The following is a 14,239-nucleotide window of genomic DNA, read 5'->3' as shown; positions in this document are numbered from 1 at the left end:
TGTCGCATATCCTCATCGCTTTCCGAAGTCTCGTCATATGCACGCTGGGATTGCCGATATGTCCGAGAATATGCCTCCTCTCTTTCTTGGCTATAATGATACAGGGCAGTCCTCATCCCATCAAACATAAGAACACGGTTCTCATATCTTTCCCAAACCTCAGCTTGAAAATCCAAGAAAATGCGGTGTGAGTACATATTATATATATAATGAAGAAGATAAATAAAACAATTAAACTCACCATGGTATCTTGATCAATACGCGGCTCTAACTCGAGAAACGAGCATGAGGCACCTCGAGGAATGGAAATATAAGTAGGCTCCCCATCAGTCCACACACGGCAAACATCCGAGGATTTATCGCGCAATACGTGAGTCGGGCCGATATGCATTCAGAGGTTGTGGGTTGTAAACAGTCGCGTGGCGGATGAGGAATACGTAGCTCACGTCTCATCCCTTCCAGGCCCACAAACTCAAAGTTGCTAGCCCGACCAACAGGAGGTAACAACGGACCCATGGAGACACGGTTCCACCATCTATAATCTTGATCAATGATGCGCTTCAACAACAAAAGAAGACGATCCGCCAAGGACCACCACCGCATGAACTTCATGAACTTGAATTCTACCCCACGACTTTGCATCACTAACATCTGGCATGGGAGCACATGGAACTCCATAACATCCGGTCATGCGCTCCAACATCCGCCACAAGACCAAACCCGCGATACACATGCGGCAAAAACAACTCGTGGACGTGACAACACACAAGCATGTTGCATAACCGATCGTCAAAGGCAGTAGACAAACGCCAAGGTCTCCACTCAATAGATGACAATGATCTAATATCAATCTGAAAGCACGAGCCATACATATATTATTCCTAATCTGCCCCCTACATTCACGAGTCAAGTGAGGCCCCGACCAACTAGCAAATCTAGGGCTTAGTATCGGCGAATCATGTCTATGTTAGGACAAAGACATCGAAAGTACTCATAAAACTAAATCTCTAAAAGTCCCGTGAATCCCTTTAACTCGAGGACTTCTACTTCGAATGTTTGTGAAGCTTTATCTAACGTCGATATCAATGTGGCATATACTGAGCTACCCAGGTCATAATCTCTCATAATATGCAAATCAGATATATAAGCATAATATTCCAGTCGTACTGTAGAATAACCATTGGGAAACAAAATATGCCCAATAACAAACATAAAAAAATCCCTAACATATTGATCAACACCCTCACTACCCGGTAGAACAATCAAAGCTAACTCCGCTCGTGTATCAGGATGCAAGAGGGGTTCCATATATGCAGTCTTAATATGAGATAGCTTAATCCCAGAAGAATCATAAGCATCCGCACCCAAACGAGGAAAACTCATAAGCATACTATCCATATTCTCATAATTTGTATGAAAAGGTATCGATTGGCCTATACCGATACTCAACCCATAAATCATAGTGAAGTCTAGTGGTATGAACCCTAACTCCGCACAAGGAAAATGAAATGTATGAGTTCTACTCCACCATCTTTCTACTAAAGCTATGACCACTGCCTAATCAGCCTTCTCATAATCCGTATCAATCAAAATACCCAAAGGTGTATACAAAATACTATCTCTAATATGTACAAACTCATCCAAACTCCTAATAACCTTCCACCACTCTCTAACACCAAGTAAAGTCGATCTAACTCGGTAGTCAACAACATGCCGATATTATAAAAAAAAAAATAATGCAGATAAGATAAATAATTAATTGGTCCAACTCAACTAATTAATATTCAAAATATTTAATCAAAACTAATTAATTACCCGAGTATTAGCCATCGTGACTTTCGACCGTGTTTTGTATCACGTGTAGAAGACACAACTTCCATATCAAGTGCTTCTCCAGTGCAAATTGCCAATCCAAGTCGTTCATCCGATACTCCAATACATAGGGATGTCTATATCGGTAGCGACATCCTCGGGTTCTTCTTCCCCATGTCTTCTCCCCACCGTGATTCTACTTCCCTCGGGTTCTTCTCCCTCATCGCCAATGTCGCCTCTGTGGTAATCGCCAATCATCACCGTCGAAAGGTTCAAAAAGATCCATATCAAATTTTAAGAGTTTAGGTAGGTTTTTGCTTTTTTTTTTTAACTAAGGAGAGGGTTTTATAATTGTGAGAAGAGGTGAAAGTGACTGAACCGCGCGGCTTTGGAGCTGTTTATATAAAAGTAGCACGCGGTGTTCTGAACACCGCACGGTTTTTCCAAAACCGCGTGGGCTTGGGCCTGTCAGTTAGGCTTTAGTGGCGCGGTTTTGGCAAAATCGCTTGGGCTATATGGCGTGGTTTTGGCAAAACCACGTAGTTGCTTGGTGTTTTTTTTGATGTTGCTCCTAAAGTTGCTTGGTGTTTTTTTGGTTAAAAAATTTGGTGTTTTTTTGGTTGCTCTGCTAAAGATGCTCTTAGATTCAGCTTGAACTTGGGCTTTCACATTAGCAAACTCGGGACGTAGCCCAAATAGGAATTTTGAAACTCGAAATTCCTTTATTTTGTTTCTTCAATTGATTTATGTCTATAGTAAGTGGGTAATAAATAATCAGTTCTTCCCACTTACTACGAAGAGAATTATAATACTCAGAGATAAACATATCGCCTTGAGTGAGATCAAAGATGTTCTCATACAACTGAAAGATACGAGAAGTATTCTGAGATTGAGAGTATGATTATTGTAGATATTCCCAAATCTCTTTAGAGGTTTTGAAAAACCGCACAATATTATTACAAACATCCTTCTTCATAGTATTCCACAAAAAATTCTTAACCAAGGCGTCATCTTTGGTCTAGGTTGTCTTTCCTTTATCATCTGAGGGATCTGTTAGATGACTTTCCTTATCTTTTCCAGTAAGATAAACAGTAACTGCTTCTGCCTATTGAAGGTAATTGGCTACACCCTCCAATTTGACAAAGGTCATACAAACAAAGAAAACAGACGTATTACTGAATTCATCATAATTTTGAACAATATCAGTCATTGTAAAGAGAAGAAAAACTCACTTGATGGAAAGGAAGAAACTGCGAGATACTATACTTCGAGCGCGTGCGCGCTTCGAGGACTTCTTAAACTGAGCGCGTGCGCACCTGCATGTAGAAATTGAGAGATACAGTGAGATAACGATACCACGCCTTCCCCCTTTGAAAACCTGATGTACTCATCTTTATCAATACCGAGAGATTGTAGAAGCAAAACAATACTAAGACAACAACTAATACTAAAATTGGAATCTTGAAATTGCATATCTCTCTCCTAGCATTCTCTAAACAGAGTCGGCTCCTGATACCATATTAAATTATGCTAGCCATATAGTGGTTAGCTAATTAGGTTAAAGAGATGAAGTGGATAAGAAAAAGAAGAAAAGATGGAGGCACAAGAAGAAGGTAGGATTTAGAGTTTATTTACTCTAACCTACAATTCATATATTTATATTGGGTGATAGATTTTGCCGAAATAGAAACTACTAATTAAGATACGGTGACTCTACATACTTCAACACAGCTGTCTAGTTTTCTATAATACTATAAATACATGGAATAAGTTTTAGAGACTCAATTAATGAAAATTTCAATTTATTTCTCAATTCTATCTTCATTTATTATGGTATCAAAGAGTTTTTAGTCTCACGATGAAGCAATGCACCATTGATGAGTGATTGAAGTTCAATTCTTCAAATCGATCTGCCATTATCCGCCATTGATGAGTAATTAAAGCTCATTTCTTCAAATCATCGTTATTACTTCACATTTTCTTCAAAATCAAGATAAGTTTTTCATTCTTCTTCAATTAGTAGTGTTTTCATTCAATTTGATAGTTTTCTTCATCCTCTTTTTCAACAATTGATTCAAACAATGACAACTACTTCAAGTTTTTCTCAAAATATAACCTTTCACAATATCATTATCTACATTTCAATCAACTTAACAAAAGATAACTACATTTTATGGAAATCCTTATCCATTCCAGTTTTATCTAGTTTTGATATGCTTGGTTTTGCAGATGGTTCAAATCCTTGTCTTGATAAGTATGTTGAGACTACTGTTGTGAACATAACAACTAGAGTTCTCAATGATAAGTTTTTGGGTTGGAAAAAAAGAGATCAACAAGTACTGATATGGCTCAATGCTACAATCTCCGAGTCTTTGCTTCGTTATGTGGTTGGTATAACCTCTTCTTTTGAGTTATGGTATGTGTTAGATAAAAGGTTTTCTGCAACAGTTAAGATCTCATATGCTTCAGTTAAAGAATAGATTGCAGAATATAAAGAAAGGATCTAATATTATGGTCAAGTATTTGCAAAACACTAAAAAAACTTGTTATCTCTTAGCAGCTTTTGGCAACATTATACCAGATTGTGAGTATAAATCTTTTACTACTTCAATAAGGACAAGAGAACTTCATGTTACTCCAGATGTGTTACATAGCTTGATTTTAAGTGAAGAACTTACAATGAATGAGGAAGTATCAAATTTCTTTCAAGGAAAAAAATTCTACTCCAGCACAAGCATTTGTTGCTACAAGCAATTTTCAGTCCAATAGAGGAAGAAATTCTTTTAGTGGAAGAGGTCGAGGTAGATCATTTTACATAGGATCTAGTTCTAACTATCAGTGCATTCTAACTACTTGGAAGTTCAAGACCAGTCTATCAGATTTGCAATAAGCTAGGACGTACACTTGGAAATTGATTGTTACTAGATAATGAATCATGCTTATATGGGAAGACATCCACCAGCTAACTAAACTTCAGGCAATGGTTGCAAACAAGACTTCTAATGCAATTGGTTTCATTACAATATGAACATAGGGAGCAACATAATTATTTTATTGATCTCTTGTCCCACATTACAATAAGCAAAAAGAATGGAATGCAAAAACGCCTATTTCTTGTACCTATCTAGCTATAGATCATAAGTCCTACTTATGCCACTCCAAATATATAGCATAATGCCACTTTAAATGGTGACTCCCTCCCCCCCTAATAACATGAGGTCCTATCCTACTCCATCCTATCCTACTCCATCTTCAAGTACACGGTCTTCAATTGCCTCCTTCAAGGTGCTTGGAGCCAGTACTTCGCAACTCTCCTTTTTCGCGCTGAAATTGTATAGCGAAGTGTAATATTGCAAGGCATTACTCATCACATCTCGCGCTCTACTCAAAGAATCATCATACTTTTTCAACAAAGCCTTAAGATGAGACTTCTCCAACATAGCCGAAGAGAGTTTCTGATTTAGTTCAGATAGTGTATTCTTCTCCTCGCGCAGCTCTCGCATAACTTTCTTACATTCTTTATCTTTCCTCTTTATCGCTTTCGACATCTCTGAATTCTGATGCGCCAAGCCTTTTTTTTTTCGTATGTCAACAGTGCCAATTTTTCTTTTAAGAGCCCAGCGCGCTCTAGCGGCTTTAGCTTTTGCTTCCTCATTCTCTTTTTGCAACACATACATCATTAACGACATTAGTGTCGATTCTTTCTCTCTATCCAACACTTCCATCACCTTAGCAAAACTCTCCTTAGCCTGCAGTAAACAAAGTCCAAGAATTCAATATTAGTAAGTCATACAAACAACAAAACAAAAAAAATAAAAAAAAATTATATATATATATATATATAGCCCGGCTCTTAAACGGATGTATTTATATTTCTAACTTATGGACTTGATAAAAAAAGAAAATCTCACGTGAGAAACAAAAAGAAAACCCAAGCCGCCACAAAAAAAGGCAAATAAATCTCCTACTTTCCCTCTTCGTGACTCTCTCTCTAATATTCTCTCCCTCCAAATTCTCTCTCCTCTGTCTCAGGCTTTTATCTCTCTTTCCTAGTTCTCTTTTCTTGTCGATCTTGCCACCATACATATGATAACATTGCATTGTGACGAAGGCTGAGGTCATTGAGGTTGCGACTCTAGCGAATGCCCACAAGTTCATCTTAGCATTACCTGATGGATACAAAACATGGGTTGGGGAGAGGGGAGTCCAGCTATCTGGTGGGCAGCGGCAAATTGCCATAGCTCGAGCCTTCATAAAGAAGGCTGAAATAATGCTACTTGATGAGGCAAGTCAGGCAACAAATAAGGAAACCCACAACCTGGATGTGCCTGCAGTTTCACATAGGAGGGGACTGAATCCTTTTGTCTTTGTGCCTTTTGAAGAGGTACATTAGTTTTTAGCCCAATGTCACCGTCTAACTTAAATCCGTTTTGTGTAAGAGACTTGTTTTTTGAGAGAGTAGGGTAAAAGGAAATCCGTTTCAAGTTGTTTGACACCTTATTGTGTATTATTACGTGTGGAAACATCGGTTCTGAATCTCGGTGGATAAGATGGACTACTATCTTCCCCGGCTAAATCTTATACTCTTTCGCTAAGCTTCTCCATGCATATATCTAAATGTAACCTATACCTTGTAGTGCACATAGTCATCTACCACATGTTTTTTTCATGTCGTATGTATATATGTATTTGTATTTGTATGAGAATCGTAATGTAATCGACTTTGGTTTGTTTAGTCAGATGTGTCATAGTTGTGTTAAAAAAGGAGACCGTTTGGACTTTGGATCGCTGCAAAGATGTCAATAAATAATGCCCGCTTTCCGTGTAGAATGTATTCCTATTGACTCCAATGTATTTATACTTCCAAGTGGCCCCAAATTTGTTTTGTATATCAAAATAGCAACGCAAAGATTTTGCAGCCTTGCACTAACACTAGCGCTGGTGCCCTTGTGCACCCCGAGGTCCTTTCAACCATTCACAAGGACTCCCTTGTGCACCCCGTGAAAAAGGAAAGAAAACGAAAGCCCTCGGGACACCAACCGCGATGCCTTATTCGTGTTAATTTTCTCATTTGGATTTCCTCTATTCGCCCTCTCAGGGAATCGCAGAAGTGGAACCTGATACCAATCCCATTACTTGTTCATGAGTGAAACGTTGCAATTGTATCATGTGGGTGTAACATCCGTCCCGATAATGTTTCAAGAGATGAGAGTGTGACCCTTGTTCAGCCACCTTCCCATCATCAATCACTGCTATTACATGGGCATTCCTTATCGTCGATAGTCGATGTGTTACAACAATTGTTATTTTCCCTTCAAGTGCCTCCTGGACGCCTCTATCTAACTCTACATCCAATGCACTTGTTGTCTGACTTGCCTCATCAAGTAGCATTATTTCAGCCTTCTTTATGAAGGCTCGAGCTATGGCAATTTGTCGCTGCCCACCAGATAGCTAGACTCCCCTCACCCCAACCCATGTTTTGTATCCATCAGGTAATGCTGAGATGAACTTGTGGGCATTCACTAGAGTCGCAACCTCAATGACCTCAGCCTCCGTCACAATACAATGTTGTCATGTATGGTGGCAAGACAAGAAAAGAGAACAAGTAAAGAGAGATGAAAGCCTGAGACAGAGGAGAGAGAATTTGGAGGGAGAGAATATTAGGGAGAGAGAGAGTCACGAAGAGGGGAAATAGGAGATATATTTGCCTTTTTTTGTGGCGGCTGGGGTTTTCTTTTTGTTTCTCACGTGAGATTTTCTTTTTTTATCAAGTCCGTAAGTTAGAAGTATAAGTACATCCGTTTAAGAGCTGGGGCTATATATATATATATATATATATATATATATATATATATATATATATGTATCTATTTTACTTCTTGAAATTTTTGCATCCCAATGATATACAATTCTAAAGTCTCCTCTACGCCTTTCGCTTTCCTTGAACTCATTTCTAGTAGCAATTGGTTATTCATATACACTTCGACCATCTCAGTAGAAAATCAATAGAAAAAAACTATGTCGTCTATAAGCTTCATCGCCTCTATCACGTCATCATCAAGAAAAACCATCGTAATGTGATCTGCAGGTTGGACTGGTGTAGTATTTGTTGCTGTATGAACCCAATTCATACCCTCTAATCTTCGAGGTCTCCACTCCCTCGTTTTCATCTCGAAGATGGGAAATGTTCCCCATTTTTATCGATCAGCTGAACCCATTGGGTTGCCTATATACCCCCTCACCGGGGATCAAGCTGTCTGTAGTTCTCCTCCCCTTTCTTCCCTGCCTCCTCCCTTTCCTTTCAAAGTCCTTGGACCTCTATGATATTGGGCCCATCTCTTTGGCCCAATACCATACAAGGTCCACTTGTCTCTTTCTTCTCTTTTTTGGGTTATAATCTTGTGCTTTTATTTTCTCTCACTACTAAAAAAATGACATATTATGACGCTTGTTTTTTATCTATCTTGATGACTTTGTTAAAAACCGTCAAGATAGGTGTTTTAGTAATATTTTTATGACGGCTATTGCAATATTATGCCGTGTATGACACAAGCGTTAAGAAAATATAATAAATTTATGACAGCTATTGCAACATTATGTCGTGTATGACATAAGCGTCAAGAAAATATAATAAATTTATGACGACTATTGCAACATTATATCGTGTATGACACAAGCGTCAAGAAAATATAATAAATTTATGACGGCTGTTGCAACATTATGTCGTGTATGAGACAATCGTTAAGAAAATATAATAAATTTATGATGGCTGTTGCAACATTATGTCGTGTATGACACAAGCGTCAAGAAAATATAATAATTTTATGACGGTTGTTACAATATTATGTCGTGTATGACACAAGCGTCAAAAAAATATGATGGTGTTTCTAAAACAGTCAAATTAGCAATAGAATAAACCGTGAACTTTCTCACAATTTTTTGGGCACCAGTTGGGTTGGACCATTTTCGCTTTCACTTAAACCATCAACAACTTAACAAATAAAAATGGCATTCAATTAGGGTATGGTAGCTGTTAGGTAGACTCCACTTATTTAGACTCCAATCTCACTCCAAATCCATACCGTTAGATTCTATTAGCATCTAATGTTACATTATTATTTCCAAGCATTAAACAAATCCTAAAAGGGTATTTTTGGTAGATTGATTCATTTGAGAAAATTAAAACTTACGAGACAGAAAAACCCAAAACCTTTCTTTCTCCAATGACCGGACCCTTCTCCATCCTCCATCAACGCCAAGACGATTGAAAGTCGCAGCTTTCTACCACAAAGAAGGCTGACCCAAAGGCGCATGCCTTGAAGGCTACCAATAAGGCAGTGAAATCAGGTGCGTCAACTCTAAAGAAGAAAGCCAAGAAGATCTGTACCTAGGTTACCTTTCATCGTCCAAAGACTTTGAAAAAGGCGAGAGACCCCAAGTACCCTCGCATCACTGCAACCCCGAGGAACAAGCTCGACCACTATCAGATTTTGAAGTATCCGCTCACGACTAAGGAAGTGGCGGCCTAACTTCAAGCCGGCAGAGGATGTTATCACCAAAGTTGCAGCATGGGTTCGCATTCCAGGACTGTCTCTTGAGCTCATTATGGCAGCTAGTCTAGATCGATTCCTAAGAGGATTGGCAAATCTTTCTTTGTTAAGACAGAGGAGACTCTGACTCTTTGATCGACCAAGCTGAAATACAGATCTCATCACAACACTTGTAGTACCCTTTAATCGTCTTAGCCGTGAAAGTTATCCCAATAGTCAATCCGTTACCTAATGTTACGTGAACAAGGCTTCGCGACCTTGTGTGATATGGGATCATCGGATTTGTAGGAGATAGCCTGCTTTGAAGGACCCACGGGGTGGTAACTAAGATCAAAAGAGAAATCAATTGCCATACATGGCAAAGGGTGAATCTCCTTACTAAGCTTTCAGGAAAGTAAGCACTATTCTCAGATGCTACGAGCTTGACGCACCTAAGCTTAGTCTTTCTGCCTGCTATCCTTCCCCGACACACAAACTTAATGAGTAAAGTCTAATCCTAAGGATCACAACTAAATGCAGAGAGATAGATAAGACTCTTCCCGTGCATCTGCAATGAAGAAGATCGAGGACAATAACACACTGGTATTCATTGTTGATATTTGTGCTGACAAGAAGAAGATCAAGGCTGCAGTCAAGAAGATGTATGACATTCAGACAAAGAAAGTCAACACATTGATCAGGTGAATGCTCATATTTTGCTTCTAACTGTTTATTTTTTTCTTGTGCACACCTTTATGTCTAATATGAACCCATGTGTTTGGTAATACGAAGTGAAGTTCTCTATTCTTCTTATCTCATCTGAAAAAATCATTTTTTTTATTTTTCTTGTTTTCTTTTTTTTTTTTTTTTTTTTTTTTTTTTTTTTTATATATAATTTTTTTTTCGCTATTGTTTTATGTTTCATCAAATATGATGGTTCAATTGATGGCATACGTATTGCACGCAAGTGTAATACCTGGAATACCTGGTTAACAAATGTAATACATGGAATTTATGAAGCTATGAGTTTTGCAGAGATGTTCAAGTAAGTCTTATTTTGATTTTTTTCATTAAGCGGTGATTTCCGTTTTTTAATTATTATTGGTTATTCGTTCCTTTATCTTAATAATGCATAAAATTTGGATATCAGTTGCTTGAAATTTAGATAAGAAAGTGAATGGTGTTTGAATTCCTGAGTGGTTTCTAATTAATGAGAAAAGTTAAGGTATATAGAAGAGTGAGACGTCCTAGTCTTCAAATGCCCTAAAGCAAATTCTATTGCTGTCCAATATGGAGATTCCTCAATTGTGCACCTCCGTGCATCACAACTCTGAAACTCTTTTTATGTTTTGCTCTGACAAAGCACTTAATCGTTTACTAGGATACTGAGTTGAAAGTGATTTTGGTAGTTTAACTATCTAAGAAGACACGATACTGATGGCTAGTGCGTGGCTTGGATTATCTGGAAAACTTCCAAGTCTCACCCATATTATTATTTTGTAAAGAACAAGTAAGCTATTATTGTCACGAACATAATTTTTAACTAGTTTTGCAAAGTGATTTTGTAGTGGGATCAAAACACTAGCATTGGGTGAAGGAAAGAGAGTGGAACCAAAATGGCAGCGTGTCCAGGTAAATAAGCATTACTTGAATACATATATATCTTTTTTTTCCTTGTATCTGGGTTGTTTGTAGTATTTCGGTTGCATTTGTCATAGGTATGTAGTAATCACTTTGTTATTATCTATTTATCAAAGTATCTCGTTTCACTGCTTCCTTCATTTTTTTCCCTCTTTCAGTGTCGTATATCCCACTACGATTTTTTCAACACTTGTGTATAAAACATCAAAAAGTTACATTGTCTCAACATTTATGTCAATGGCTTGTTTAGATGTGGCTTGGCCTTGACTTGACTTTGTTGTGTTTGTTTATCTTGTTGACTCCCTTTTTTTTTTGCCTGAATGATTTAGGTACACCAGTAGCATCCTGAATGTCAATTTAGTTTGTTAATATGACATAATTTTTTTATATTGGTATATATCATAAAGTTTTTATACCAGTCTTAGCGGTTGAAATTTGGTGCAGGTCCACTTGAAACCAAGTTAGCAATGGGTGCATATCTTGGTGAGCTGGTTCTTAGTAATGATGTAAAGGTTGTTGTTGCTAGAAGGGTGGGTTCTTCACTGGTGAACGTCATGAGAAGTAGCAACCTGCAGTCAAGAGAAGCTACACTGAAGGCTTTGAATCATATATCATCTTCTGATGCCAGTGCAAAGGTGTTAATAGAAGTAGGGATTCTGCCCCCACTTGTCAAGGACCTTTTCACTAGTGGTGCAAATCAGCTTCCCACGCGGCTGAAAGAGGTCTCTGCAACAATCCTTGCTAATCTTCTCTTGTAGAAGTCGTTATATGATTATATTTTTAGTTTACTTATTAAACAAACTAACACATTCTTCTTTATATTGTTTTTTAGGTTAGAAGTGAGATAACATGGTAGATCAATTAAGTTTGTATGAGATGGATCAGTTGATTAGCAATTTGTTGGATGGGTTATATAAATTGCATTATGATACTTGGATTATGATAAATTGTTGTTGGATTATGATACTTGATTTTGAATCAAGTGCTTGAGTTATTTTATTTTTTTTATCCGTGAATAAATCATGTAATATGAATAAGTTTTTGGAATGATTTATGTTGGTAATAAAAGTATGATTATTGTTTCCGTAATGGACTTCAGTTGTCAGGTGTCTGAATGTATTGGTTTATAGGAATTTATTTTCAGATTTACAGGAAAAAAAAAAGTTATGACGGCTTCCAAAGAACTGTCGTGCTACATACCAATTATTGACAGTTTTTAGTGTTAATTTCTTGATGCTTTTGTTTCTCAGGGTGACGCTTAAATAAAAATAGTCATAAACAAAGTTTTAGTTCTTGACGCTTTTTCTAATAAACTATGACGGTTAAGTAAAACATGTCATGCAAAAAGATCCAGCTATGACGTTTATAAATGAATTTTTGTCATATTAAATTCGAGCTTTGATGTCAGCTTCTCCAGATCCGTCATCAAATTTATGACGTTTTTTGTTAACTTTTATGACGGGCTCTATAATGACGGTTGTTTTTTAAACGAAAAAATGTCATTAAACCTGTTTCATGACGGCTAAAAGCCGTCATCACAAGTCATTTTTTTAGTAGTGTCTAAGTGTAATCTCTTGGAACTCTTCTACATGTGATGTTAGTGGTCATGAAATTGGCTCACATAGATGCTCTCTCTCGGGTCCATCGCTGAAGACGGCGGCGGACTCGAGAAGACCTTGACCTGTAGCGCCTCAAAACTCAAACAAATGTACCTAAGACGTGACCTTTCTGGAATTTTTTTGGCAGAACCTCCTTTGTACTTTCAACATGTCATAAACATAATAACCTGTCATAACCTGAACATTTAATAAGAATACATCCAAACTAAATATAAAACCTCATGCCTTAGTCGTAAACCCAACTACTAAAAGATATACTGATTTGTAGAACCAGCTAGTTAACCATCTCGACCAATGCCAGTTAAGTCAAGTAACCAATCCTTGAATAAGAAGAAAACTATAAATATACAAACAACAGTCCAGAGATCCCTAATATATGACTTATACAATGCAACTAACATACATCTCCACGTTATCAGAACAACCTCAACAAAACCATCTAACCCTATATATTCCAAATACACCCATAAACGAAGGATGGATAAATGCCAAATCACTTGAGTAACAAACTAATATCGACTAAACAAACTAAACAACTGAATATATCTCTAATCTTGCAACCAGGTGGATACAAATATGACTAGAAATAATGACACCCATAGCAATAACTATTCAAGTTATAGTAAAACTTTACTCTCAGTGCAATTCCCCAATACTAAAAAAAGGACTTTTTATGACGGCTATTTTTTTTTCCTTGATGGCTTTCCTATAAGTCGTCATTATTTGTAACTTGGCATTTTCTTTATGATACTTGATGTCAAATGTTGACGGTTTTAGGTCAACCATCATAAATTTCTTGACTCTTTTTAAAGAAGTGTCAAGGTATGTGTCTAGTAATTCTAATTTATCACCCTCTTTATGATGCTTGATATCAAAGGTTGATAGTTCTAAGTCAGCCATCATAAAGTTCTCGACTTTTTATGTGGAAGTGTCAAGGTATGTGTCTAGTAATTGTAACTTATCATCATATTTATGACGCTTGATGTCAAATGTTGTTGACGATTATAAGTCGGCCATCATAAAGTTCTTGGCTCTTTTTATATTCCGTGTCTAATTTTTGTGTTTTTTTTGACAAGCGTCATGTGAAAAATTGTCTAATCTAATATTTCTAAAACAATAGAATTTTGTGACTTTTATTGAGGAGCCATCAAGTCAAGTTATGTTACTACAAAAAATTCATGACAGGTTTGTCATTTTCTAATCTTTAATAATTGAGTCAATGCCTAATGAACTATCGAAGATTATCGATGAAAAAAAAGAAAAAAAAAGAAAAGAAAACGTGAGCCGTCAGATGTACGTATGCCAAGATAGACTCGTAGACTAAAGGGTAATTAAGGGTCGGCTTGCTTAGCTTCACAAAAAAAAAAATTTATAAATTCTAAATTTAATTTCCAGTGTCCCTCTCTTGCATTCCCTGATGATTTTAGTTCATCCCTTTTCCATTCACCTTCCTCACAAACTCATTTCTCTCACCCTTCCATCAAATTTTTTTAAATCTTTACACATATGTTATCCTTTTTATAGTTGGTAAAAACGAAATTCCATTATTGATATCCTACTCATACCAATCTTCAGATTAACGAGAACAAAAAAGTTTCGCTTTTCTTGTTTTAAATTCAATGGTTTGTTCTCCAAAAG

General features: G+C 37.0%; 1 protein-coding gene and 1 long non-coding RNA gene across 2 annotated transcripts; both read left to right on the top strand.

Annotated features, from left to right (window-relative positions):
- Nucleotides 1–3,597: 3,597 nt before the first annotated feature.
- LOC147497496 (uncharacterized) lies at nt 3,598–4,806 on the top strand. The gene is made up of 2 exons (XR_015197123.1): nt 3,598–4,228; nt 4,373–4,806. It is a non-coding gene; the product is annotated as an uncharacterized LOC147497496 (long non-coding RNA).
- A 6,101-nt stretch (nt 4,807–10,907) lies between these two features.
- Nucleotides 10,908–11,799, top strand: LOC147497495 (U-box domain-containing protein 44-like). Its single transcript, XM_086559133.1, has 2 exons — nt 10,908–10,973; nt 11,427–11,799. Exons 1-2 carry the CDS (start codon nt 10,958–10,960, stop codon nt 11,738–11,740), a joined length of 330 nt encoding a protein of 109 aa, XP_086415259.1. The 5' UTR covers nt 10,908–10,957; the 3' UTR covers nt 11,741–11,799.
- The last annotated feature ends 2,440 nt before the right edge of the window (nt 11,800–14,239 follow it).

This window comes from Coptis chinensis, chromosome 5 (genome assembly GCF_015680905.1).
Source record: "Coptis chinensis isolate HL-2020 chromosome 5, ASM1568090v1, whole genome shotgun sequence".
NCBI lineage: Eukaryota > Viridiplantae > Streptophyta > Magnoliopsida > Ranunculales > Ranunculaceae > Coptis > Coptis chinensis.
This window is presented reverse-complemented; position numbering and strand designations above follow the sequence as displayed.